The sequence below is a fragment of the Syngnathoides biaculeatus genome, chromosome 12 (assembly GCF_019802595.1).
Source record: "Syngnathoides biaculeatus isolate LvHL_M chromosome 12, ASM1980259v1, whole genome shotgun sequence".
In the NCBI taxonomy this organism is placed as follows: domain Eukaryota; kingdom Metazoa; phylum Chordata; class Actinopteri; order Syngnathiformes; family Syngnathidae; genus Syngnathoides; species Syngnathoides biaculeatus.
The window spans coordinates 14,183,185-14,210,026 of record NC_084651.1 but is presented as its reverse complement, the minus strand read 5'-3'; the positions used below and the strand labels follow the sequence as shown (position 1 = coordinate 14,210,026).

Here is a 26,842-nt window from a genome sequence, read left to right as displayed (position 1 = left end):
TTTGGCCCTGTTGGTGTTTAGAGCCCCCATTCTCTCTGGTAGGGGCAGGGTGGTGGCTGTGGTGGAGGGCACTGTCTGTGATGTAGGGAGGATGGGGGATGGTAGTCCAGTCCTCTTGCCCCTACCTTGGGGACTGAGCTGGGTGCTTTGGTTGTGTTAGGGAAGACGTCTGTCCCGGGGAGTGGGTGGTGTCCCCCTGACTGAGTATTCCATGGGATGGGCAGGCTGGCTCACCAACCCCACCCCCAACACACACACAATTGCAGCTGGAGGGGGCCTAGCCCACCCTTCCTCAATGAGCCGTCTCAGCAACTCCATACACTAGTTGCCCAACAGATGTGAGAGGTTGTTCATTCAGTAAAAACGTTCAAAGACATGCTATAGAGCTCGTGCACATGACGTCACCATTGTCAGGGCACCATATTACATGTGAAATAGAGCTGCTCGACAGTGTGGGGGACATTGAACCGGAGCAGAATATAAACAATGCCCGGTACTTGTTGTTCTGTTGGCAGTTACAACAGACAAGACAGATATTTAAAGAGATCATTCTAAAGAGTGCCAGCTGAAAAGATGAGAAAAGATTGATGGGTTTCGGTGATTAAACGTGATGGATGGTGCCCAACCAAATACACACGACTGTGTAGCAATCATTTCAGGTAGGAATTATTCTTCTCAATCTCAAATTCCCAAGAAGTATTTATAATGCTAAGTTGGATAATTTAAGAACAATGCGTTTAAAAAAAAAAAAAAAAGACAAGGAGTTGTCTCCAACATACACCGACCGACTTAGCATTGAAGAATGCTTTGCTAGAGTGTCAATATGGCCAGTCACATGACTTCGCTGACGTAGGTGTACAAGCTGTATAGGCTTTAGTTCTTTGTTCTGGGATGACTAATAATAACATAAACTGTATTTGGACATTAACCCAGAGGTTATTACATGTGTTTATAGTCTCTAACTATTGTTCTGCTCTGATTCACACCAATTTCCATACTTTTGGACCCAAGAGTAACAAGTCAAAGACCCATTGCAGTAGAAAGATGAGCTGTAGAGGTGCCCTTGAGCAAGACCCTCAACTTCCAAGTACCCAGGGTCATTACGCAGTTATGCAGTCACCTCACTTTGACGTCTCACCCCAAAGTACAAGATAATTTACCCTCTGGCATCAATGAAATATAACAAACAAACAAATAAATCAATCAATAATGTGCCAGGTGGTTACAGGGAGATTTTCTAATTTAAGATTTAATACAAGTCTTCCGGCACTGATTTACTTATGGCACATCAGTTTGATCAGTAATAAGATCTTATAAAAATCAGCTTTAAAATGAAAAGCATCAGAATTAATAATAAGCATCTTGCATTTAAAAATATCTATTTACGAATCCCTTTTCTTTCAGTGTATACTCTTTGCTTCTGCATAATCTAAAATGTTGATTTTAACAAAAAGAAATCTAAACACATAGCAGTCAATGTTTTTGTGTATACCACAGGAATATATTTCTAGATCTCTTTCTATTAACTTATCAACAGGTTTTTTTTTTCTTCATTTTAGGAACAACCTGCTCTGAAATAATTGGGAAAGAAAACTGTGACAGAATGTGTACAAACGGGACGTGTTTTCAAATGTCATCCAGGTCCTTCACATGCATCTGCAGTGGCGGATTCTCAGGTAGGCAGTTTAGCAAATGTTCCACCACGTCATTCACCTCGAAAGCCTCTCTCTTCAGAAAAGGTCAAAGCTGAAAACTTTTTCTATCAAACATCAGCATTTCCTTATAGGCTTTAAACTTGAACCTATTTTATATTTGTCATCGTAATCGTCGCAGCACCCACTTTAAATCAAACACTTCAGAAGCCGGGGTTACGACTACTGATATACGGTTTTCAAAAGCCACAAATGGCTGCCGGCTAACGGAGCGTGTCGTAGTTTATAAAACACAAGTTTACAGCTACTAATTAAAATGTCATTTATATTCCATTGTTCCCACTGATGGCATGAAATCACAAGTTTGATACTGCTGTGAGATTTCAAATGTTATTGGCTGCCTCATGTATAATTACTGTTCGGATTGAACTCCCCTTTGATTAACTTATCTATCACAGCTATACAGTGCTCCCCATTGAAAATGTTTACAAGTTGCTGACTTTTGTGGTTCAAATGTGAAGTGTTTTCCCAGCTGGTCTTTTTTCAGAATAGTTAAGGTAAAATCTAACAGAACCATCCTTAATATTCAGCATATTCACCAATATTCTTTTTTTTTTGTCTGCAATTTAAACCGGGGCATACGTTTACACAGCACATTAGGTACATATTCTAGTGATTTGAAATTGAGCCATTACAAACATAATCAATTCTAATTGACACTGTCCCAGAGGTGACTATTGTAACAATGTCTGTCAATGGGGGGGTTTTAGCTGTTTTCTTCCTTCCTCCTCTCATGTTGCTAAAAAGGAAGAAAAATATTGGAAATACTTCTGTGCAATACAATTACAACTTCAATCATGAAAATACTGTTAAATTAAAAGAGATCTGATTGCGTCAATTATAAATGTGATTTATTGTCTTAAAAAATACTATTTCCAATTTGACTGTTCATTTTTTGGTAGCCTTATTTTCTGCCTCTATCATTTTAAACTTCTTTGGAGTATTCACGTTATAGTTTTACTCAATTGTTTCTCTTTATGAAGAGATGAAGCCTTACTCTCACTTTATTAGGTTTGGATCAGGTTTCAAGGTTACTCCTGCTTTTGTGGACAGTGTTGGTAATGTTGTCTTGTTTTTATACGCTTCTGCTGTATTTTCTATACCCGTTGTCCTCGTAAGGACCGTGGGCAAGAGGTGGGGTACATCCTGGATTGGTTGCTAGTTAATTGCAACAAACAACCATTCACACCAATGGACATTTTAGAGGCTACAATTAACCTACCCTGTACTATACCTACAGTAATCTACTCACAAAGCGTCAGGCATGTTCAGCTTTTGGGTGAAATTTCAAGTGGAACCTGAAATCCACTGATCTTTACACCTGAACTCAATTTGACCTGATCCAAAATTTTGAATGCACTCGTCCATCTATGAGCTTCTTTGTATTTCTGGGAGGAGGAGTAATTGTTCATTGTTGACAATGATTTGTTTTGTATATATAATATATTTAATTTTGAACTACTGCTTGCCAAGTAAATGGCCTGCATAAACCGACAAACAAATCAGTGCTTAGGAAAATTAAAACTACTCTTTAAATATTGGCATATCAACTAAACATGAGATCCAACAATAATAAGCCTAGCTGTGTGTGTTTTTCTTTTAATAAACTCTGCTTCAGTAAATTTTTTGTTGTTTCTTTTTCCTTAATTGCTGCTGTCTCTAGTGTGTCACCTCCTCGGGGTGCTTTTCCATCGTCATGCTTCCCTGCTGTCCCATCGGCTTCTTGGGAGTTCTTTAGAGCTTTTGCCTCCTCCTCCTCTCTACTGCAGTTTCCTCATTAATCAAGCAAGAAGCTGGTGCCTGCTCCATTGGCTGCTGCCCTCATAGGCCAAAGTCTATGCGCACAGAATAATGAGCCGAGCTCTTGGGATGTTTCAAATGAGATTTCCTTTTGTTTTGACTGTCCTCCACTTTACATCTGGGGTATCTGTATTCACTATCATCTTTATTTGTTCAGTTTCATTGCTATAAGGTGTTAATTGTTTTTATCTCAGACTCATTTTGTTGTCAGCAAAATAGAATCAGAAACTAGGATGGAGTCGTGGCCCTTGTTAACCAATTTTAATTACAGTAGACACGGATACATTGTTGCCATATGTATTGAATTCCTACAGTTAGTCACTGAGTTAATCTGAGTATATAGCCCTTTAAACGGGAATTAAACATTTGGTCACTTTAGCGAATTGGGATTTTAAATGTTTATGTATTTCAGTTTGTGGCCCTTCTCAAATAAAACACAAACAAAAATACTACCCACAAGCAAATTTTACATAAAATGTGTCTACTCATTTATTAAAGAAGCAAATGTAAAAACTCTTGAGAAAAACTGAGTATATGGAGTGCAAGCCCTGAAAATTAATTAAAGGAAATTGATAGCCTTAGAAAATTACAATTTTCTATTTGTCTTCGGGGAAAGGCAGACTAAACCCTGAACTGGTCGCCAGTCAGTCTCACAAGGCACACACAGACACAGTTACTGAGAGGGAACTGAACCCATACTCCCTACGCTAAATTCAGGCGACTGTACAGTTGTACAGTGACATGTTGTCATATGTTCTAAAATACTCACACAACAGGTCATTTCCAATGTTTCCTCCCCACCATGTGGTGTGAATCAACTCAATGTGAACAGCACAATTTAAATTTTTCATATCTGATATAGTGGTAAACATGCCTGATTTTGGTGTGGGCAGCATGGGATCGATTCCTGCTCAGTGATGGTGTCGATATGCGCCCTGCAACTGCCCTGCGATTGGCTGGCGACCAGTTCAGGGTGTAGTCCACCTTTTGCCCAAAGTTAGCTGGTATAGACTCCAGCGCTCCCATGACCCTTGTGAGGATAAGTGGCTTGGAAAATGGATGGATGGACCCAGGATTCTCTCATGTAAATAAATCATACTGTATGTATCTGATGCCAGTGCAATATGGATGAACAAACCATGCACAAACGGTTCACAAAACGCGCAACATTATCAAAGGCAGACGAATGAGCAGAAAACAGGTAGTGGCAAAAAAAAGAAAAGATAAACGAAAATGTTGGCTCCGGTTCCACAAAATTAAATTGCCACAAATGCATTGAGATGAGACCTACCTGAGGGGCCATATTTACTCCCGCAAAAACAGCGCCTTGTGTTAATGTGCTTGCGCAACGTGACATCCTTTTTTTGTTTACATTTGTGAGATGTCAAGGACTCATTCGGTCCACAGTGCAAGTTGCATTTATTTTTGCATGACAACATGAAAAGATTTGATTTAACAAACAAATCTTAATGCAGCAGCTTGCCCTGCTGTGTTACGCAGGGTTATTCCATATCCCTTGAAGTTAATATATTGTCATTTATGTGTATTTTACCTTATGTGCACATAATACAATGGGGAAAACTGACATACACACATGAACCGACCACATATGTTTTGAATTCACCTAATAAATCATTTAGAATACTAAATATAATATCACAGTGTCTTCAAAAAAAAAAAAAAAAAAACAAGCTTGAAGAAAGCTGCTTGTTGGTGTTTAGTGGTGCATTGATTTCACCCAACAGACAAGCCAGTATGTCTCATGTTAATGCTGACCCAAATGCTCATTTGTTCATCTGACTTCACTGCATGCCAGTCACAGATCAACAATTCCTAATTTGTCACACAACACAAATACTGCATCCAGAGAAATGCATTGCATTTTGCTTCAGATTTAAAAAGGGATTCCATACAAAAACAGTCCACATAGCTGCTCAATACTTTTGGGAGTCAGAGCGGCACGTGGGATGACTAGTTAGCAAGTCTGCCTCACATCCGCAAAACATAACATATGCATGTTAAGTTGATTGAGGACTTTAAATTAGTCGGTGTGAATATGAGTGAGAACGGCTGTTTCTATGTGTCCTGCAATTGGCTAGCGACAAGTTTAGGATGTACCTAGCCTCTCGCCCGAAGAAAGCTGGGATTGGTTCCTCTAGGGAAGATGAATGAATGAATTCATTAATTAATTCTTTTCCAAGGAGGGTCAACTCCATGTGGGCATCATGGGATCGATATGTGCCCTGTGACTGACTGGCTACCAGTTCAGGGGATAGTGTTTCGCCGGAAGTTAACTGATTGGGGCTCCAGCACTCCCATGACCTTTGTGAGGCTTGTAGTGGCTTGGAAAATGGATGGATTTTCCAGGGACCACAAAGTACCTTATTACTGTAAATACAGTTAAACAAACATACAAAGATGAATAATTATTGATAAAAATTAATAATAATATTCACTGAAGCCAAATGCCAAACAAAGAAATGAATTAAGACAAGTATTGTTCATCAAACTCATTATCATCACCTCCCATATACCATTTGAATGTTTCAGGCAGGACAAAGAGACTATTGGAATGATTTCCTCTTATGATATTGTAATGATATGTGGGTAGGCTTGGTGTAAGCTGTACTGTAGACTGGTCGTCAGTCTTTCATGACGGTGCTGAATTATCCTTGCGCAAGATACCTAAACTCAAGTTTCTCCTAATGCCTCAATATGAGAATGAGGAATGAGGTCAACTCAAAGCCCTTTTACATTCATAATGGTGGGCGGGGGGACCCAAAAACTTTTCCAACAATTTCCTAATGAATTCTCATCACATCACAATGAAATCCATTTTTCATTCTAATAAACGTTATTACATAAATTTTCTGTTTTGCAGACCCACCCTGTGAGAGAAAATCCACTTGCAATCCAAATCCATGCAGAAATGGAGGCATATGTGAGGAGACTCCCAAAGGTCTGATCTGTCATTGTCCTGAAAGCTTTGTTGGCCTCTACTGCGACTTTAAATTCGCTGTTGATTGCATGTCCAGCGCATGTCAGCAAGAACAAATTTGCACCGCAGGAGAACATGTGAGGAATTCATTTCCCCTCTTTGTTTTCTGTAGCACAAGGACATTCATATTGTCTCTCGAAATAGGATCATTTTAAAAGCAGCAGCAGCAATTAATATTTCCTCCTGAAGATCAGAAAGAGAATAGGGAAAGAATGATTGCTGCAATTTAATTGAATGACGGCACACATATTCATGAGGCAGCTTGTAATTGTTCTCATGTTTATTGTTTGGTTTTCATGCATGCTCTATTTTTCCACCTTTCTCTGGAAAGATAATTGTGGTCACACAGCTTGAAGAGGCTGTCAAGTCCCTGATGCTGAGGAGCACACACTAGAGAAACCCTAATGCCTTGGCTTGATGAGCATATTATCTTCTGAAAACCACATTCTCTATTTCGCTTAAACTGAAACAAATACTGTAAGTCATTCTGTTCTGCACAGTCTGATTATACTGTGATTGTTTGAGTTTGCCATCGTTTTTCAATCAATGGATGAACTAACATGTTAGTCTGTGGCGCAATACAGCTGCTCTCCCATTGGCTATTGCTGTAACATCTTCCTTGCATCCCATAGGCTAGGAGGGACTTCAATCTTTACCCCTGATACCTTTCATTTTCCTTCAACACTCGAGCATTGCTGAATTGCACGCTCGTGCTATCACATGCTTTGTCATACGCTAATGCACATTGGTAAAGTGCAACTTTTTTGTGACTATTTCATTTGTGTTTTTTTTCTCCAAGCTTATTCATATTTCTTCACCACGGGCTCAAGAAACTTTAATGAAATTAAGTTATGTGCATGCGTACATTCATACGCATGTTTCTACTTTGCCTCCTTCCCTCCCCCATAATGCACTCACTTTCTCCTCACATAGTCACCCAATGCCAAAGGTAAATGAACATACATTTTATGTTATGTAGTTATTTATTATTTTTTTTTTGGGGGGGGGGGTGGATGCTGGTCACCTGCCAATTGCAAGGCATATACAAACAACCAATCACACTCACATTCACACCTAAGGGAAAAGTAGAGTTTCTACTCATCCTAAACAGTACCCAGAAAAAAAACACATAGATGTGTGGAAACAATACAAAGGCCACACAGTTGTTGTTGAGATTTGAACCCCAGTCCTCAAGACGATGTGGCAGATATGCTAAACATGAACTCAACCGTCCCTAAAGATTCAAATTATCCATAACTTTGTGAAATAATTTACTCATGTAGAACATGGTGGCATAAAAGAATTGGGAAAAAATAAATGTCTTTACAAGTGTTGTATCATATTGATCATATTGTATGCAACTGACGCATGTATTTGGAATTACCGTAGAATTGACCGGTCTATTCTAATAGTCAACTAGTACTACTGCTGGCAGCCTCTGCCTCGCAGTCTTCCCTTTTACCCCCCAATGTTTATTTGTTTATTAGTGTATTTCTTGGATCAAGTTTGCCTGATCTCTGACTGCAACTTCACTGAACTAATGGGTCACTGACTTAGAACATGCAAAACTGCAAAAACAATTTCAGTCATTATGCTGCCATCTCCCAACATACAACATCATGTCATATGCTAGTTGTTTTCCAAATTGTATTACCTTTGGGGCTTTTGAATTTTGAGCTTGCGCTGAATTTCATTTTACTATTAATAATGTGTACAATTTACTTCTGCAAATAGTAATACAAATAAAATTCGTTCCAACATTGGCTGAAGGCACCATTTTAGCATTAGGAAAAAAAGGTGGTGGTCAGTCAAATGTGAAATCCAGCGTTGTTTTCACATGACCTGGTTTGTTCTGGTCTTGTGTGCAGGTCTCTGAATGTGTGTGTGGGGATGGTAAAGTGGTCCCGGCATGCAAGAGAGGGCGGCGGAATGCGTGCAACCCATCACCGTGCCTCAATAATGCCACCTGTGTGTCCAGGGGACATGATTATTTTTGCAGGTGAAACTCAAAACATACACAAGGATCCAACAGTGACTGTTTTCTCTTTCGAGGTCGGTAGAACACAACATGCTGGATACAATTTGATCAAATTTTCTCTCCACCTTTCAATGTGATCGTAATTTATTTTTCTCTTTTTTCACTCAAAATAGCCTCCTGCGATGACAAACAAAATACATTTTAGAATAATAAAGATAGAACAATGATTCTTAAAATATGCCCCACAAGTGTCCCAAAAGCCATAGTTTTTTTTTTTTTTTTTACTTTCTCGTTATCCTCCATTCTTGCTCCAAACTGAATAAAATCAGTAAGTGTGCTGTTACACAAGTTGACATCTTTCTTTTTACAACAAACATGGCACAGTTGTTTAATTTGACACTGAACTGAGCAACAGATTGTTTAATTAATACCATAAAAAATGTGCATCCTTTCCTACAGTGCAGACCTCTTGCAGAAATTTAAGGCATCTTTCAAAATAGTGTATTGTTTAAAGTATAATGTGTTCGAATCAACATAGAAATTGAGTAATATATATTTGTGCATCTTTTACCATCCTTAACTGTCTTTAATTTTGAATTATATGATTCATGATTAGTATCCATAGCTTCAATACAACATCATCAGCTATCCTCAGATATTTGAGGACATGAAAATGAATGAAAAAACATGAATTAGGAAATGACTAAACCATCCAAAACAGTGTATCTATATGATGATTATTTTAAAACTGGATTTAGTAAAAGAAATTAATTCTTAATGATTACTAAATTCTACAAACATGATTCTTGTAGTGGTATTATGCTCTAAAAGAAATCAAATACTTTGTTGAACTCTTTTGAACAAAATCTGAAGCATTTTAAATACCTGCTCCTTTTGAGATGAGTAAAATGGACATACAGAACAATGTGGTCTTGAAACACTCCTTTAACGCAGTAACACATTCTTTAAAATTATAATGTCCTTTCAGATAACATTCTACATCTGTATTACATTCTTCTTAAAGATTACATAATTCTATTCTCCTCCCCCCTGGTTGGTAGATACTTATCAAACCGAAACTTTATTTGTAACAAAGACAGCATATTCAGTGCAGTGATTAATCGTTCTTTGTAGTGCAGATAAGTGCAGATAAACAATACTGTACAAATGTTCACGTAAAATGGATAGTATCCATGAGGATAGAAGTTTTAAAAAAAACACCAATCGACAAAAATCCTCGTGTGTTTTAGTTCTAATCCAGACACGCACACACGCGTGCGCATGCACACACACAAAATAAACCATAGCATTGTCTTCTCAGACTCAGATTAATGTTACGTTGAGGGTCCCTCTTCATTTTTGTGTCTCAGAAGCGGGTCGCACGTCAAAGAAGAGCACACGCACACACATATATATATAATATATATATATCAATTTTCTGAGACGCTTAACCTCACAAGGGTCGCAGGAGTGCTGGAGCCAATCCCAGCTGTCAATGAGCAGGAGGCAGGGTACACCCTGAACTGGTTATCAACCAATCCCAGGGCACATGGAGACAGACAACAGTCGCACTCACAATCACATAGGGGTAGTTAGTCTCAAATTAATGCATGTTTTTGGAATATGGGGGGACCAGTGTGCCCAGAAAAAAAACACGTGGGCATGGGGAGAACATGCAAACTCCACACAAGTGAGGCCATATGTATATAATATAGCACAGTGGCGCAACTGGATAGAGCTTGGCCTCACAGCTCTGAGGACCGAATTTTAAAGCCTGGCCCTGCCTGTATTTGCCTCGCATTATGCTGGCAACCTGTCCAGGGCGTACCTGGCCTTCTGCCTGATGACAGCTGGGATTAGGGTCCAGCACTTTTGAGGATAAGCAGCTCGAGAGAGAGAGGGAGAGAGAGAGACAGAAAGTTTTGTATATGTACAGATACTTTATATAATCAGCATAATTATTTTTGTAGCATCTGAATGTTTGATAAACACATTTCTTGGGTACCACATAAGTAGAAAAGAAACGTACGAGTGCAGACGTGGTGTAGAAATATAGCTCGTTAGTGCCTAAGGCTTGGGGTGAAATGATTTTATGACACTCACCTCCTCTCAACAGATGTCTGCAGGGCTTTTCAGGGAAGAATTGTGAAGAAGTAATTGACTACTGCCGCCTGCTCAATATCAACTGTCTAAATGAGGGATTGTGTTTGAGTGTAATTGCCGGATATCAGGTGAGTAATTCAATGTCTCCGTTATAATCAAATACTCAGAGGCCCCAGAAATATGTCTCATGTTGCACCTGGAAGGATTATGTGATCTCTTCTAATACGACATTGATTAGTTTGATCGTGACAGATGCTTCAAATTAGCTGTGCACATTCATGTATTTTTTTCATTTGAAGATGGAATGTTAATACAAACAGTCTCGAGCGCTGACTGTGTAGCTTTTAACACCCAAACCCAGCATCAGCATATCATATGCTCATTCAAATTTCATTCCATCTTTGGCTCCTGTTCTGTTCATGGAAAAAAAAAAATAAATAAATAATAATAATAAAAAATATATAATATATATATACATATATATATATATATAGTCATTAATTGGAACTAGTAATTAAAATGCTAGTAGCCGCCTGTACAAACCACAAACCCAATTCAAGGCTATTAATCAATAAATGTAGTTGCGCTGCTCAATGCGACACTTTCTAGTTCAAACTGGCTGTATTTGCACACTTGTCACAAAGATCTGTATTTTTATGACACCTGAGACTCCTTTGCGATGAACCATCAATCTGACCATCCATTTTCTGTACCACTTTTCCTTGCATGGGTAGTAGGTTAATTGAAGACGCTAAATTAGCCGTAGGTGTAAACGTGAGTCTCTGTTTTATAAGTTCCCAACGATTGGCTGGTGACCATTTCAGGGTGTATCCTGCCTCTCACCTGAAGATAGCTGGGATAAGCTCCAGCATGCCCATGACCCTTGTGAGGATAAGCAGTATGAATACTGGATGGATAGTGTGGAAGGACACTTTTGGTAAAGACGCCCATGCACCACACACATCTGATCTCTATAGACACTTCACAGAAGGCATGGTACAAAATACTGTTATTTCCACATACTGTATGTATTACAGCAGTGTCAGTGTCAGTGTCAGAGCACTTCTGGGAGGAGGTTAGCATGGGGTTGGGGGCACATTCTGCCAGAGGTGGGACCAACTCATTGCTTCGCAAGTCACAAGTAGGTCTCAAGTCTTTGCCCTTAAGTCGAGTGTCAAGTCCTTGAGTTTTGAGTCCTTTGAAGTCATTTCAACAACAAAATAAAAATATATTTGAATATATATTATTTGTATAAAAGCACAAGCAGCAGAAAATGACACTGTTGCTGTCAGATGTCCAATTATGTGGAGATACACAATTCATAGCAATTTACAGTAGAATGTTTAATATGTGACATAAATCTCAGTATTATCTTTCATCTACTGTCAGCATAGCACATCTCCAGATGACAAGTGCAAACTTTTTTTCAGTCATGTTTTTAATTTTTGGTTGTTCTGTACCTCACCATTCGGTTCATTTTGTTTTGACACCGACATTCACAATGTTGTGACAAGTAGAGCAAATAAATGCTCCAATTTCCAATCATCTGATCTGAATGGGGCAACAAGACAATAATCTTCACTTATGAAAGTCATGTTTTTACCAGATGATTGACAATGAAGATCAGATTTCACTGAATAGACGCCGAAGCCTAACAGTCAAAATTGAGTGGTTACATTTTCCATGAACCATTATGAAACATTCTGATTCCAATGGAAAAAATATATATCTACTGTATATACTTTGCTAACATAAAAAGGTTTTTGTAAAGTCAGTATTTGTACTTACACCTGTTACGTTGTTTTTGCTGCAGTGTATCTGTACTCCTGGATGGATTGGAGAGTTTTGTCAATATGTGAGCAATGCCTGCCTGATAAAACCCAACAGATGCTTGAATGGAGCCACGTGTATTACAATAAGCCAGACGTCATCCCCTCCACAGTACATGTGCAAATGCCCAAATGGATTCACAGGTGAGGTAACTTTGTCTTATGTTACCCTCACCACCCAGGGTATGTCATTGATTTGAAGTAAATCAGGAAGATGCTTGCAAAAAAGTTGAATTTTGAAAATACTGTAACATTAAGTGCCTCACAGTTCTGAAGATAGGTCCTCAAATCCCAGCCTCATCTGTGTGGTGTTTGCATTTGCCCCCCGTGCCTTCGTGGGTTTCCGCCAGGTACAGTGGTTTCCTCTCACATCCCAAAAACATCCGTGGTACAGTAGGTTGATTGAAGACTCTAACTTGCCTGTAAATATCTTTAACTCAGGGTTATGTGCAATCAATTTCTGCATTTGGCAAAATAGGTTGAAAAACCTTCTTCCGATTCGGGTGACTGGTGGAGCCCTACAGCAGGATAACAGATTCAAAGCATCTGTAGAAATATAGAACATTTACACTGTCTTTTGTCTGTAGTAGTCTTAAGAGGTGCAGTATTAAAGATGACAATTCTGATATTTACTTTTTTCCATTTACCTTACAATGCTTTTATAAATAAATATCAATATATATAAGTTTTGTCTGAAGACACAGGCATTCATTTAAAAAAAAAATTGCAAGTTCGGGTTCAAAACATCATGTCATGTTATAGTTATGCTCGTTATCACAGCATACATAGTAACCCTGCTTTATTAACAATTTGGTCTTTTCATGTTCCGCAGATAGCAGATTACTGGAAATGTATTTGAAGCTTGGAAAATGTTCTTTTAAACCGTGCATATGTGAATACGTTTATACATTTTAAATTTGTAAAGTTTGTTTTGCGTGAGGAAAAACAATACATGCAAAGCTGTAGAAAGGAAGTTGGGCACAGACAGTCCTAGAAGAAAAGAGGCCTGGTGGATGTCATTACATTTCAAAACTGAAGTAGCATTTAGAGCAGAAATGAAAAGATTTAAAGAGTGATTAAATTTAAAAAGGGATTAAAATCTCTACAAGAAGATATCCTCAACAGTGTCTCACCAGGACTTAAATAAAGCAAAAGGTTGAGATGGACCATGCGGAGGACACATCCACCTATTTAGGAAGTGTCTGTGACCTCTAGTAGTATAAATATATCACAGTGAGGTCAGCAATGTTGGAGAGGTTTAGCTTCCTACTGCCATGTTCGCAACAAACAGTGATTAAGTGCCTGGAAAAAAAAAGCCTGCTACCAGCTCAAGGTCTGTTCTGTCAACCTCACTAAGGAGAAAAAAATATATATAGATCAGATGGAGTATGACTTGTTCTGAGGCATAATTTACCTCATAGGTCCAATATAACCAATAAATAATACAACAACGTCATCATAAATGATGGACTCTTTATGAACATTAGTTTTTCATGCTTGCATGCTTGGAAACAAGCTCAAGTAAAACACATTCTCTTCTGAGATGCTGGTCAGTTTGATCCCAGCAACCCATTTGAAGATTCAAAATGTTCCCTTTTGACAGAAATAGAGATAATTAATTTTAAAGAAATAAAATAAAAAATCTCTGTTTGCTATTTAGCAAGTGTACAAAAATATTCACCAGCAATAGGAAATCAGTAAAAGTATCAAAATGTATGAGAAGATTGGTGTCTTACAGCTTGGAACCAGTTTGCTCCCTTCATGTAACTTCCGCTGTACATTCTTCTTCTTCTTCCTTGTTATATTCTTCTCTCCACATTTCTCTAAACTTGAACTCTAATTCTTTTAACTTGGGACTGAACTGGTATACAGTACAGACATCTTGTGTAATACAGAGAGGTTTTGCGTGGCCTCATGCATGTTTAAACTCTGGCATGTAGAACAACTTTAAAGATATTTTCCCCAAGAAAATTTTGACTTGTACAACCTCAGCATTGTTGAACTTTAGAGGTTTTACTTGATTTACCTATACTCGTGATTTCAAGACCTGCTGCTGTTAATTAGCTATCCGCATAGAATATGGATGAAATTTGTTTAAATATAAACCACACCAGCCTGCTCTAAAATCAAACAAGCGACTGAAATCCGGGGGGGATAATGTAAAGTCTAAAAGGAAAGTTGCTCATGCACATCTTTAAATATATTGGAAATGAAGACTTGTTTGAAAAATGTGCATACACCATGCAAAGTCTGCATAAAAAATAGCATACTGCAGGTTGAAAGTATCTGTTTGGTCATAGCCGTGCTGTCCACCATTATGCAGAATTATGGATGAAGAGCTGCAAAAGACAAATGTTGCCAAGGAACGTATTGTGTTCAGATGAACTCATTTGATTTGTTGCATTTCTTCAAAACCCCATTCTGATGGTTGTTCATGATTCATTTCTATCTTCTGTGTTTCTACTGCTAAACAAAATATGCTGCCATCTGAGATTTGATTCTGTGTCTCTCATTTTTTACGGAAACATTTGACCCACGTAGATGGTGAGGGACAATGTACTGTAGATTTTTGTAGGCAAATTCCTAGAAGTTATTATAAGCAATGTTGCTAGCGCCTCCCAGAGTGGAAGCTAGGCCCCTTGCCTTGATGAAGAGTGTGCACGCTGATGAAGAGTGTGCACGTTCAGTAAGTCCAAATGTGTCATGACCAAACTCAAGCAAAGGACACGTGCAACGCAGTTTTTCGCATCTGGTAGGGATGTACAAAAGTTACTCAGCATTCATCAGTTACTTTTTTGCTCACAAGACATCGAGTTCATCATGATTTGGATTGCTATGCTCGTCTTGATCAAGGAAGGAACTTTCTCATTAACATACCAAATCAGAATTTACCCACAAATGACTCCTATTTGAGTAATTTTTTTAAGTGCTTTCTTACACAAGTGAATATTTTTTGACTACATTTGCTTTACTTGACTCATTCTTCTAAAGTAACAGTACACTTGACTACAATTTTGGTTGCTCTACCCATCTTTAAAAGAAGACAGGAATATGGTTTGTTATACATGCACACACAGATACACAGTTGCCTCTATCTATCTGTCTGCCTGTCTGTCTTTACTGTACTGTACATAGTATGAATGATCCTACAGGAATCTACTGTATATTAGATTTTTTTTTCCTTCCCTGATCCAGTCTTAAGCCCTGACACACTCACCTGTCAGTCAGATAAGCCCTCACATTGCAGTAGACGGACAAGATTTTCCACTTCTTTTTCACTGCTAAAATCTGTTCTCACTTTAGTAATAGAAAATTGTCTCTTGCATGAATTGTGCCAAGTCTTAGTGACTGATAAAATTCATCATTTTCCATCATCTTGAGATTTTCTTTGCCATTTGAATTTTTCAGCCATGCAGCATAAAAAAAGACCAATTTAATTTCAAGCATTGCCTAGAAACCCCCCACTGTATTCTATCATAAATCATAACTCTGGATGTTCTGCTCAAGCATTAGTGTGGGGGGTTTATTTTGCAAGGATTTATTTTCCACACTGGAACACTTGTTGGCATATTTTATGAGGGGCTTGTTCACAAAATTTAAATCAGCCGCAACACGCACATTATTATTATTTTTTTTTTGCCACCCCAACAGCTGTAATTTACCTATAAGCTTGTTCGGATGTAAATCAAAAGCATTTAATGTCTTTATTCAATTCTACAGACAAGAAAACAAAATAAGGTAATGGATGTGTGACGTAAACCATCTCACAATGCATCTGTTGCATACCATCCTTTTTTTAAATCAAGGTTGTCTTTTAATTTTAGTAGGCATAAATGACTGAAGGAAAATGACAAAGGTAAGATGCATACACTGTAGCTAATGCAATATGGGGGGTGTCCTGACCACGTACTGTTGACAGGAGTGCACATACAGTGACCCTCAAAGATCTGTTAGTCCGCCTTTAAAAGTCCACCTCCACTGCATGTAATATCCTGAATCAGATGTACCTATGTGAGGTCATTAGCTGCATAAAGACACCCATCCACCCCATACAATCAGTCAGACTCAAACTTGTAACATGGCCAAGACCAAAGAGCAGTCCAAAGGCACCAGAGACAAAATTGTACAACTCCACATGGCTGGAAAGGGCCAGGGGGAAATTGCTATGCAGCTTGGTGAAAAAAGGTCCACTGTTGGAGGAAACATTAGAAAATGGAAGAAACTAAACATGATGGTCAATCTCAATCGGAGTGGAGCCCCAGGCAAGATATCACCTCGTGGAGTCTCAGTGATCCTTAGAAAGGTGAGGAATCAGCCCAGGACTACACGACAGGACTTGGTCAATGACCTGAAAAGAGCTGTGACCACCGTTTCCAAGGTGACTGTTGGTAAAACACTAAGACGTTATGGTTTGAAATCATGCATAGCACGAAAAGTTCCCCTGCTTAAACCAGCACATGTCAAGGCCCGTCTTAAGTTTGTCAATGACCATTTGGATGATACAGAGGAGTCATGGGAGAAATTTTTGTGGTCAGATGAGACCAAAATGTAATTTTTTGGTCATAATTCCACTAACCGTGTTTGGAGGAAGACGAATGATGAGTTCCATCCCAAGAACACCATCCCTACTGTGAAGCATGAGGGTGGTAGCATCATGCTTTGGGGATGTTTTTCTGCACATTGGACAGGACGACTACACTGTATTAAGGAGAGGATGACTGCGGCCAAGTATTGTGAGATTTTGGGGAACAACCTCTTTCCCTCAGTCAGAGCATTGAAGGTGGGTCGTGCCTGGTCTTTCAACATGACAATGAATACAATAGAAAACACATAAGGTCAAAAGGAGGGGTGAGCAGATCAAATGAACAAAGGTACAGTTTTGGTGATGATGTGGCACATTTTTTGGTTATGATGGAGTTGTCCTTGGCCACTTGTAGGAAGATACTGTTGCATTTGTGTGTAGGAGCTCGTCCTGCGAACAAGACTCTTCGAAGCAAGGATGATACTTTGGCTTTGTTGCAAGTCCATAATAAATATATTCATGATAACTCTAACAATTTCCCAGATGCATAAGCTAAAGCAAAGAGTGGCATAGTTTGCTTATAGCATCTCCTCTGCCGATGATATCAATCTTTCCCATTCTGCTGCTTCATGAAAACACATCTGTCAGGACAAAAAAAATTTTGTACAGTCTGTTATTGATGAGGGGACATTTTTAATAAATGGGCTCCTTGCGCTCCCGCTGACAAGGCACTAGCACATCTCTTACTGTCATGAACGGGGCTCGAGGGTGGACCCAAATGCACGACTCAAGAGACAAGCAGACAGTGCAGAGGAAACCTTTATTCAGTCCAAGGTCTGGGATCAGGCAGACAGTCCAAACAATCAGAAGTTATAGTACGGCAGGCTTACGAGGGTGGTCAGTGGACAGGCGTGGGTCGGTACACGGAGAGCAGAAGTCAGGCAAACAGGAGTGCGGGAACGAGGCATCAAGGAAGATGATCTGGTGGAGGACAAGTCGTCCCCTGGGTCCTATATATACTGGGAGGCATCAGCTGGGACAAGGTGCAGGTGTGTGCTGACTTATTGGCTAGCCACGCCCAGCCTGGGCAGGGAGCCAGGAGCATGACACTTACGAGATTTACCAGAGCACCAAACAAATATCCATCAAGTAACCTGCATCCTGCCTCATCACCTCTGTCCTAGTGTAGCAAGGAGTCCTTTCTTTAATAGATTTAAACTAGTCCCAAATGAAAACACAGCCATCTAGACAAAATTTAGTTTTTCCCACCCACTCACTTTGTGCAGATTTAAACAAATTAATTTCAAATGCCTTGAGGAAAAAAAGATCAAAATGTAATACTAGAGGATTAAAATCTGGTAAAACAAACATGAAACACCAAGATGGTCAAAACATTTTAGCTGTGCGATTTGGTCATTTTCATACTTTAGTTTGCAGTCAAGTACATTTGCAAATATGCTACATTGTAATGGATTTTTTTTGTATGCTATGAATGTATTTTGTTGTCATTGCAGCTGGTCCTCCTGATACGATTGGAGTATTAATCTAACCCAACCTATGCAAACCAAATGAATCATTTCATTGGAGCTTTAATTTGAGTCTTTTTTTTTTTTATCACTTACAACGAGACACATTTTAGTTGCGTATTTGTAAATGTCTTTTCTCAGGAACCGACTGTGAGACGGAGATCAACGAGTGTAATTCCAACCCCTGCCGGCACAATGGCACATGCTTCGACTTGGTGGGACACTATGAATGCCAGTGCCCCACAGGTATGTCATTTTTGGCAAACAAAGGTATTTCTCCATAAATACTAGTATTAAGTGGCAACCAGTTATATAACCAATTTACAATCTGAGTCTGAGCCATGCACTCTGTGCCCTTTTCAGTGTTTGTAGAAAACCTGTGGTGATTAGCCTTTGCCAGTGGCATCCCTCAGTAAAACACAATTTGCTTGAGGAAATTAAGTTGGGGAAACTGACATGATTACATTTTGCATGTATTAAAGATTTTGTTTTTTACTTCTTGTTTCGCTATCCATAACAATTCCCGTTTTCAGGACTGCCCATGCAAAATTATGGCTAATCGAAGCTTCTCCCAATTTACTTTGAGCGAGAGATCACGTGTGAGCAGATCAGCAGCCTTTTATAGCCATTCACACTCACTTTCATAAACAAGAATACTATTTTACGTCGTTACTGAACGATTGACCTTGGTTAAAACAAACTGGTGCAATTTATCTGACAGTATAGTTTTCTTAGTTGGGAATGTTATCCAAGGAATTAATAAAAGTATACGGATGGGTTAATTGATGTCAATCTGATGATAAAAGTGCTTACATCTTTCATAGTATACATAGTCATACTTTATTCTTCTCATCAGATACAGTACAATTTTGTTCATTACAGTCCAAAACAAAAAGCGGATTAAAAGCTTTTTATTTTAATTGGTTTGTTGTGCAGTTGTTACTTCCATATGTGTATTATGGGCCAAGTTTTAGTAAAACACGACATTATTTGCATAATTTGCTTAATGAAAAATGCACATTTCATTTATTTATATATATATATATATATATATATATATATATATATATATATATATTATATATATATATATATTTTTTTTTATTTATTGCTTTGGTCTGGACCAGAGAACTAAATTATGAACCAAATTTAGTTAGGACAGCCCTTCAATTCTCTCGTTTTTTTTTTTTCTTTTTTTTAAATTCACTCTTCCATTTGGCTGCCTCTTTACAGAAATAATTAAAATGTCCACACTTGTGCATTCAAGGCGGCAATGAAAAGCCTGGAGTGCTCTAGACAATATGTCTCTATTTAACAACTTTGGCCCTTGATTGACAGCTGAAAGAAATCACAAAGCTCATTAACAGCCTCCAATAATGCATTGGAATTGTGCTAATACAAGTTGAAACTCCCATCAAAATAATTTTCCATTAATTGCTTATTTTCCCTCACCGGCTGAGACCTGAATTTACATTTGCAAAATGCAAAGTGATGGAGCCCTTGAGAGGGCTCTGTGTTGTTGGCAGGAAAGAGATAATGTCTGGCAGTCTTTTTGGGCCCTTTAATGGTTCATTTTACTGCAGGTAGAAAAAAACTTTTTGTTAAGCATCATTACACAGTAATATTTATTTTTTGGGGGATGAATTAACCTTAATGGAAAACACAGGCTAATGGTTCAGTACTGATGCTATTGAAAAGCACTATACTGTATATACAGTATGTATATTATCTATTTGGTCCAAATATCACACATTTTAGTCTGAATCAGGACAGTTCCGATTTAAATGATGCATGGAATAACAATTTTAAGCTGCCAAATGCAGAAATGAGGACACTCATACGTTAATATATTTAGACTTTGAAACAACCAAGTGATGTAGCTCTTCATTTTTAAAGAACATGAGCTTATTCTCAAACCTACACAGAAAAGAAAAAAAAAACTTAAAGAAATGTAGTGTCCACAGAAATCCTCACATACATGCCCAATATCTACCGTATTCTTCAAAAACCGTATCCCTAAATATAGTCTTGAATTAATTCTATCCTAACATGACAATTTGCTTTTACTTTTGTCCACAGCTATTCTGAGAGTACACACCTTCAATTTAGTGCGTGGTCAGATTTAGTTTTTGAAAATGTAATTGAGATAAACAAAATTTGAATTTTGTGGATTCCTGGAGTGATTTCACCCCCCTCCTCCACCTCTCCACCCATACACAGTGACACAATTTAAGATGCTGATGTTGGAAAGATATTGTTTTGTTGACCCTTTATAGTGGTATAAACAATTTGAGGATTCCCTGCTAGGTTCACCATGATCATCCACAATCATGCAATTTTGCCTGAATTTCAATTTACAAGGTGAAGATTTTTTTTTGGGGGGGAGCCTCCGTCAGAAATACTAAATTGAATTAGAGCCATTGTGAGTCAGAGAGAGGAACTCTTACTGTTTTCTCTCATCTACTTACATTTTTGCCTTTGCCTTTTATTTTCATTTTTACTTTTCAACATTAATTTTAAGTTTTGAGCGTGGAGAAGCTTTGTTTTCAATGCTTTGATGGTCCTTGAATGCAATTCACATCATGCCTGGCCAGGCACATCCTGAGGACGTGCCTGAAACTTTGAGCGCTTTTTGTACTGTTTCTCACGCTCGTTCAACTTTGTAATGCTTTTCTGGATTGTGTGACAGGTCTTATCACAACCCTCTTGGTACTCAGTAAAAGGAAGTGGGGGAACCCAGAGAGCTCATCGGATCATATCCCATTTTTTTTTCGTACCGGCACCTACGAGTCTTCTTCTTCTTCTTTTCCTTTCGGCTTGTCCCGTTAGGGGTCGCCACAGCGTGTCATCTTTTGCCATCTTAGCCTATCTCCTGCATCTTCCTCTCTAACCCCAACTGCCCTCATGTCTTCCCTCACCACATCCATAAACCTTCTCTTTGGTCTTCCTCTCGCTCTTTTGCCTGGGAGCTCCATCCTCAGCATCCTTCTACCAATATACTCACTCTCTCGCCTCTGAACATGTCCAAACCATCGAAGTCTGCTCTCTCGAATCTTGTCTCCAAAACATCCAGCTTTGGCTGTCCCTCGAATGAGCTCATTTCTAATCCTATCCAACCTGGTCACTCCGAGCGAGAACCTCAACATCTTCATTTCTGCCACCTCCAGTTCAGCTTCCTGTTGTTTCTTCAGTGCCACCGTCTCTAATCCGTACATCATGGCCGGCCTCACCACTGTTTTGTAAACTTTGCCCTTCATCCTAGCAGACACTCTTCTGTCACATAACACACCAGACACCTTTCGCCAGCTGTTCCAACCTGCTTGGACCCGTTTCTTCACTTCCTTACCACACTCACCATTGCTCTGGATTGTTGACCCTAAATATTTGAAGTCATCCACTGTCACTATCTCTTCTCCCTGTAGCCTCACTCTTCCCCCTCCACTTTTCTCATTCACGCGCAAATATTCTGTTTTACTTCGGCTAATCTTCATTCCTCTCCTTTCCAGTGCATGTCTCCATCTTTCCAATTGTTCCTCTGCGTGCTCCCTGCTTTCACTGCATATCACAATATCATCTGCGAACATCATGGTCCAAGGGGATTCCAGTCTAACCTCATCTGTCAGCCTATCCATTACCACTGCAAACAGGAAGGGGCTCAGAGCTGATCCCTGATGCAGTCCCACCTCCACCTTAAATTCCTCTGTCACACCTAAGGCACACCTCACCATTCTTCTGCTGCCATCATACATGTCCTGTACTATTTTAACATACTTCTCTGCCACACCAGACTTACGCATGCAGTACCACAGTTCCTCTCTTGGTACTCTGTCATAGGCTTTCTCTAGATCCACAAAGACACAATGTAGCTCCTTCTGACCTTCTCTGTACTTTTCCACGAGCATCCTCAAGGCAAATAATGCATCTGTGGTACTCTTTCTAGGCATGAAACCATACTGTTGCTCGCAGATACTTACTTCTGTCCTGAGTCTAGCCTCCACTACTCTTTCCCATAACTTCATTGTGTGGCTCATCAACTTTATTCCTCTATAGTTCCCACAGCTCTGAACATCCCCTTTGTTCTTAAAAATGGGAACTAGAACACTTTTCCTCCATTCTTCAGGCATCTTTTCGCCCGCTAGTATTCTGTTGAATAAGTTGGTCAAAAACTCCACAGCCATCTCTCCAAATTGCTTCCATACCTCTACCGGTATGTCATCAGGACAAACTTTCCATTTTTCATCCTTTGTAGTGCCTTTCTGACTCCCCCCTTAGTAATCATTTCCACTTCCTGGTCCTTCACTCTTGCCTCTTCAACTCTTCCTTCTCTCTCATTTTCTTCATTCATCAACTTCTCAAAGTATTCTTTCCATCTATTTAGCACACTACCGGCACCAGTCAACACATTTCCATCTCTATCCTTAATCACCCTAACCTTCTGCACACCCTTCCCATCTCTATCCCTCTGTCTGGCCAACCTGTAGAGATCCTTTTCTCCTTCTTTCGTGTCCAACCTGGTGTACATGTCTTCATATGCCTCTTGTTTAGCCTTTGCCACCTCTACCTTTGCCCTACGTCGCATCTCGATGTACTTCTTTCGCCTCTCCTCCGTCCTCTCAGTATCCCACTTCTTCTTCGCTAATCTCTTTCCTTGTATGACTCCCTGTATTTTGGGGTTCCACCACCAAGTCTCCTTCTCCCCTTTCCTGCCAGATGACACACCAAGTACTCTCCTGCCTGTCTCTCTGATCACCTTGGCTGTCGTCGTCCAGTCTTCCGGGAGCTTCGGTTGTCCATCGAGAGCCTGTCTCACCTCTTTCCGGAAGGCCGCACAACATTTTTCCTTTCTCAGCTTCCACCACATGGTTCTCTGCTCTACCTTTGTCTTCTTAATCTTCCTACCCACCACCAGAATCATCCTACATACTACCATCCTATGCTGTCGAGCTACACTCTCCCCTACCACTACTTTACAGTCAGTAACCTCCTTCAGATTACATCGTCTGCACAAAATATAATCTACTTGCGTGGTTCTACCTCCGCTCTTGTAGGTCATTATATGTTCCTCCCTCTTCTGGAAATAAGTGTTCACTACAGCCATCTCCATCCTTTTTGCAAAGTCCACCACCATCTGCCCTTCATAGTTCCTTTCCTGGATGCCGTACTTACCCATCACTTCTTCATCGCCCCTGTTTCCTTTACCAATATGTCCATTACAATCTGCACCAATCACAACTCTCTCCCTGTCTGGGATGCTCAGAACTACTTCATCTAGTTCCTTCCAGAATTTCTCTTTCAACTCTAGGTCACATCCTACCTGTGGTGCATAGCCGCTAACCACATTATACATAACACCCTCAATTTCAAATTTTAGTCTCATCACTCGATCTGATACTCTTTTCACCTCCAAGACATTCTTAGCCAGCTCTTCCTTTAAAATAACCCCTACTCCATTTCTCTTCCCATCTACTCCGTAGTAGAATAATTTAAACCCTGCTCCCAAACTTCTAGCCTTACTACCTTTCCACCTGCTCTCTTGGATGCACAGAATATCAACCTTTCTCCTAATCATCATGTCAACCAACTCCTGTGCTTTTCCTGTCATAGTCCCAACATTCAAAGTCCCTACACTCAGTTGTAGGCTCTGTGCATTCCTCTTTTTCTTCTGACGCTGGATCCGGTTTCCTCCTCTTCTTTGTCTTCGACCCACAGTAGCTGAATTTCCACCGACGCCCTGCAGGTTAGCAGTGCCGGGGGCGGGCGTTGTTAACCCGGGCCACGACCGATCCGGTATGGGATTCTTTAGATGAACGCTCATATTTGTTTGGCACAGTTTTTACGCCGGATGCCCTTCCTGACGCAACCCTCTGCATTTATCCGGGCTTGGGACCGGCCTACAGATTGCACTGGTTTGTGCCCCCATAGGGCTGCATTGTACCGGCACCTACGAGTGAAGCCTTGAAACTATGATGTCAATGGGCGAACAGTAGACGTGGACTCGGGGCGCCCTCACAACCGACGAGCTGGCCGAGCTAACTAGCAAGAGCGGGATTAACTAGCTTCTCAAATCCGCCGGCGAGACACCCAAAACTCATTGCCGTGAGCCTTATTGAAAGACTGCCAAAAACTTAAAAGGAGATAAGGAACCCCCAGCACTGGCAGGCAGAGCAGTGGATATACCAAGCAGACTGGTTTTAGGAACAAGACAAGCCTCCCTTTTCCACTGAGGACTATCACGGCCTGCTGCAGAGAATGCCAATCCTGGAAACAAACATCCACTTTCTTGAAGTCTATGTGGACGTAACTTGACATTCGTGGAATGAAACCATTCTACCAATGTCACAAAAAAGCCCTCACAAGTATGATAATATATCATACCATCATCAATATATCATCAATATAATTTAGCTCATTAAAGAAAATGCATGTGGACTGCGGAAACTGTAAAGGATCATCTAGCAGCTCTCCCTCAAATTTACTAGGAGCAAAAACCCAAAGATATGGGACATCTAAAACGGAGGACAAAACATCCACAGATTATGAAGGAATCAGGCTGGCCTGCGCTGCAGGCTGCCTCAAAGCAGAGTGAGCTGCTGTGGTCGGTCGTCACTACAGAAAAGAGCAAGAAAAAAAGAACATGAATCAATGGAAAACACTGACGTCATACTTACAAATAGATGTGAGCCACTTTTACAAGACCCTGGTCAAGAATGCTCATCTCCACACCACCACTAATGAAAGGTATGAAATGAAAAATCATACAAGAAAAAAATGGGGGCCCAAACATAATGGTTGGTGATGGAGCTGTTCAGGTTGGGAAATGTTTTTGCAGTGTTGTGTTTTATCAATGACATGGTGTCTATCGCTCAAAAAATCCTCGGGATCATTAATTGGCACCCAACTGTGAAATTTCTCAATACACACACAGGGGTCCTGGATGTTCTCAAGCAGCAATCAGAAGTACTGAAGTGAGATTTCATTGATACAAAAGTGCAATGTTAGATCCTTATATTTTTACAAGTGGACCTCGCCCACTTGTCTGATTTGGAGATGAACACTTCTCAAGGCTCTGTCAAATAAATAACTGGCTAAGCGAAGTGTGTACTCCACTATCCGTGAGTTTCATTGACAGTTTCTGTGTTTTTTGGGCGCACAGACATATTTCCAGAGCAGATTGTTTCTGTTTAAATGGATAAGGCTTCAACTTATTGGCTGGTTATTGGCATTTTCCAGTCCGAAAGGAAAACCCTGTTAATGTTTCTATGGGTGAGAGACGCAAGTATTCAGATCTTCCCAAACAATTGGAGGAACCAGAGATAAAGCGACACAAGATGCAGACGGATTCATCAATGTCATCCAAACAATCAGAGGAACAAATGACAAATGAGATGAGCTCGCACTTTCAATACCTCACACCCCTCCCTGTCTAATTGGATCCAAACCCAAAGGAAAACTCACTCTCTACAAGACTAAATACCATTTTAGGTCTGATGGATAGGATGAAGACTATTGCCAGTGCTGGAGTCCAGCCCACACCACGCCAAGATCTTCCTCCCATCCCCGCTCGCCTGAAACCACCATCCACTAAGCTGCGAAGGGGTCATCTTCCACACATGAATAATTTCATCTGTGAATCTGACTGATATCTGCAGGGTCTTTTCCAGAATATGTCAGACCCAATGGAGATCAGGCATTTTTCATCCCTCTAATTATAAGGGACATAAAGTTGGTCAAAGTATAATGGCACATAAAAGTAGAATTCCAAACTTAGTAAGGATAAAATATGAATCTATCAAACCATTGTCTCCAGTTATCTCTGAGAGACAAGCTCTTTTCAAGATCAGGTCAATACGTATTAAATCAAGTGTAAATAACGACATTGTTACAACCTATGATCTGTTCTTCTCATTAAATGAAACAGTTTACAGAAGTAGCTATCATACCATTCTAAATGAGGCAAGACAACAAAATTTAAATATGAACAAATGTCAAGTAGGGAGAAATTATACTGGGTGATTTTTACTCTTTTGCATGTATTTTTTTAATGAATGTGACCCAAGGGTTTTTCTTTTGATCATTTATATACATCCAAGTTACAGCAAAAAATGCATGGAGAACTGATGTCAGCTATATGTTCTGACTACAACTATTTTGTAATAACAGGAGACTTGACCATTCAAATTGACACATTACATCTCGAGGGTAACCTAACTAGCATCACTTGCTGCTGTTTATCTACACACACACGTCAGGGTTGCAAATGCGTGAACACGGACGTAAATGTGAATGTAATGCCTTTCAAAATAAAAGCAGCACAGTTGTATTGCATGCACGGCATACATATTTTAAACATTTTATTTCCTAATTCATGATTGGC

General features: G+C 39.7%; 1 protein-coding gene across 1 annotated transcript in view; it reads left to right on the top strand.

Moving 5' to 3' along the window:
* eys (eyes shut homolog) overlaps positions 1–26,842 on the top strand; it is a 200,331-nt gene that overhangs the window by 11,116 nt on the left and 162,373 nt on the right. The window contains 6 exon segments of the mRNA XM_061836907.1: positions 1,560–1,676; positions 6,394–6,442; positions 8,372–8,509; positions 10,605–10,719; positions 12,405–12,564; positions 18,610–18,714. Of these exon segments, the coding sequence (XP_061692891.1) occupies positions 1,560–1,676; positions 6,394–6,442; positions 8,372–8,509; positions 10,605–10,719; positions 12,405–12,564; positions 18,610–18,714 (684 nt within the window).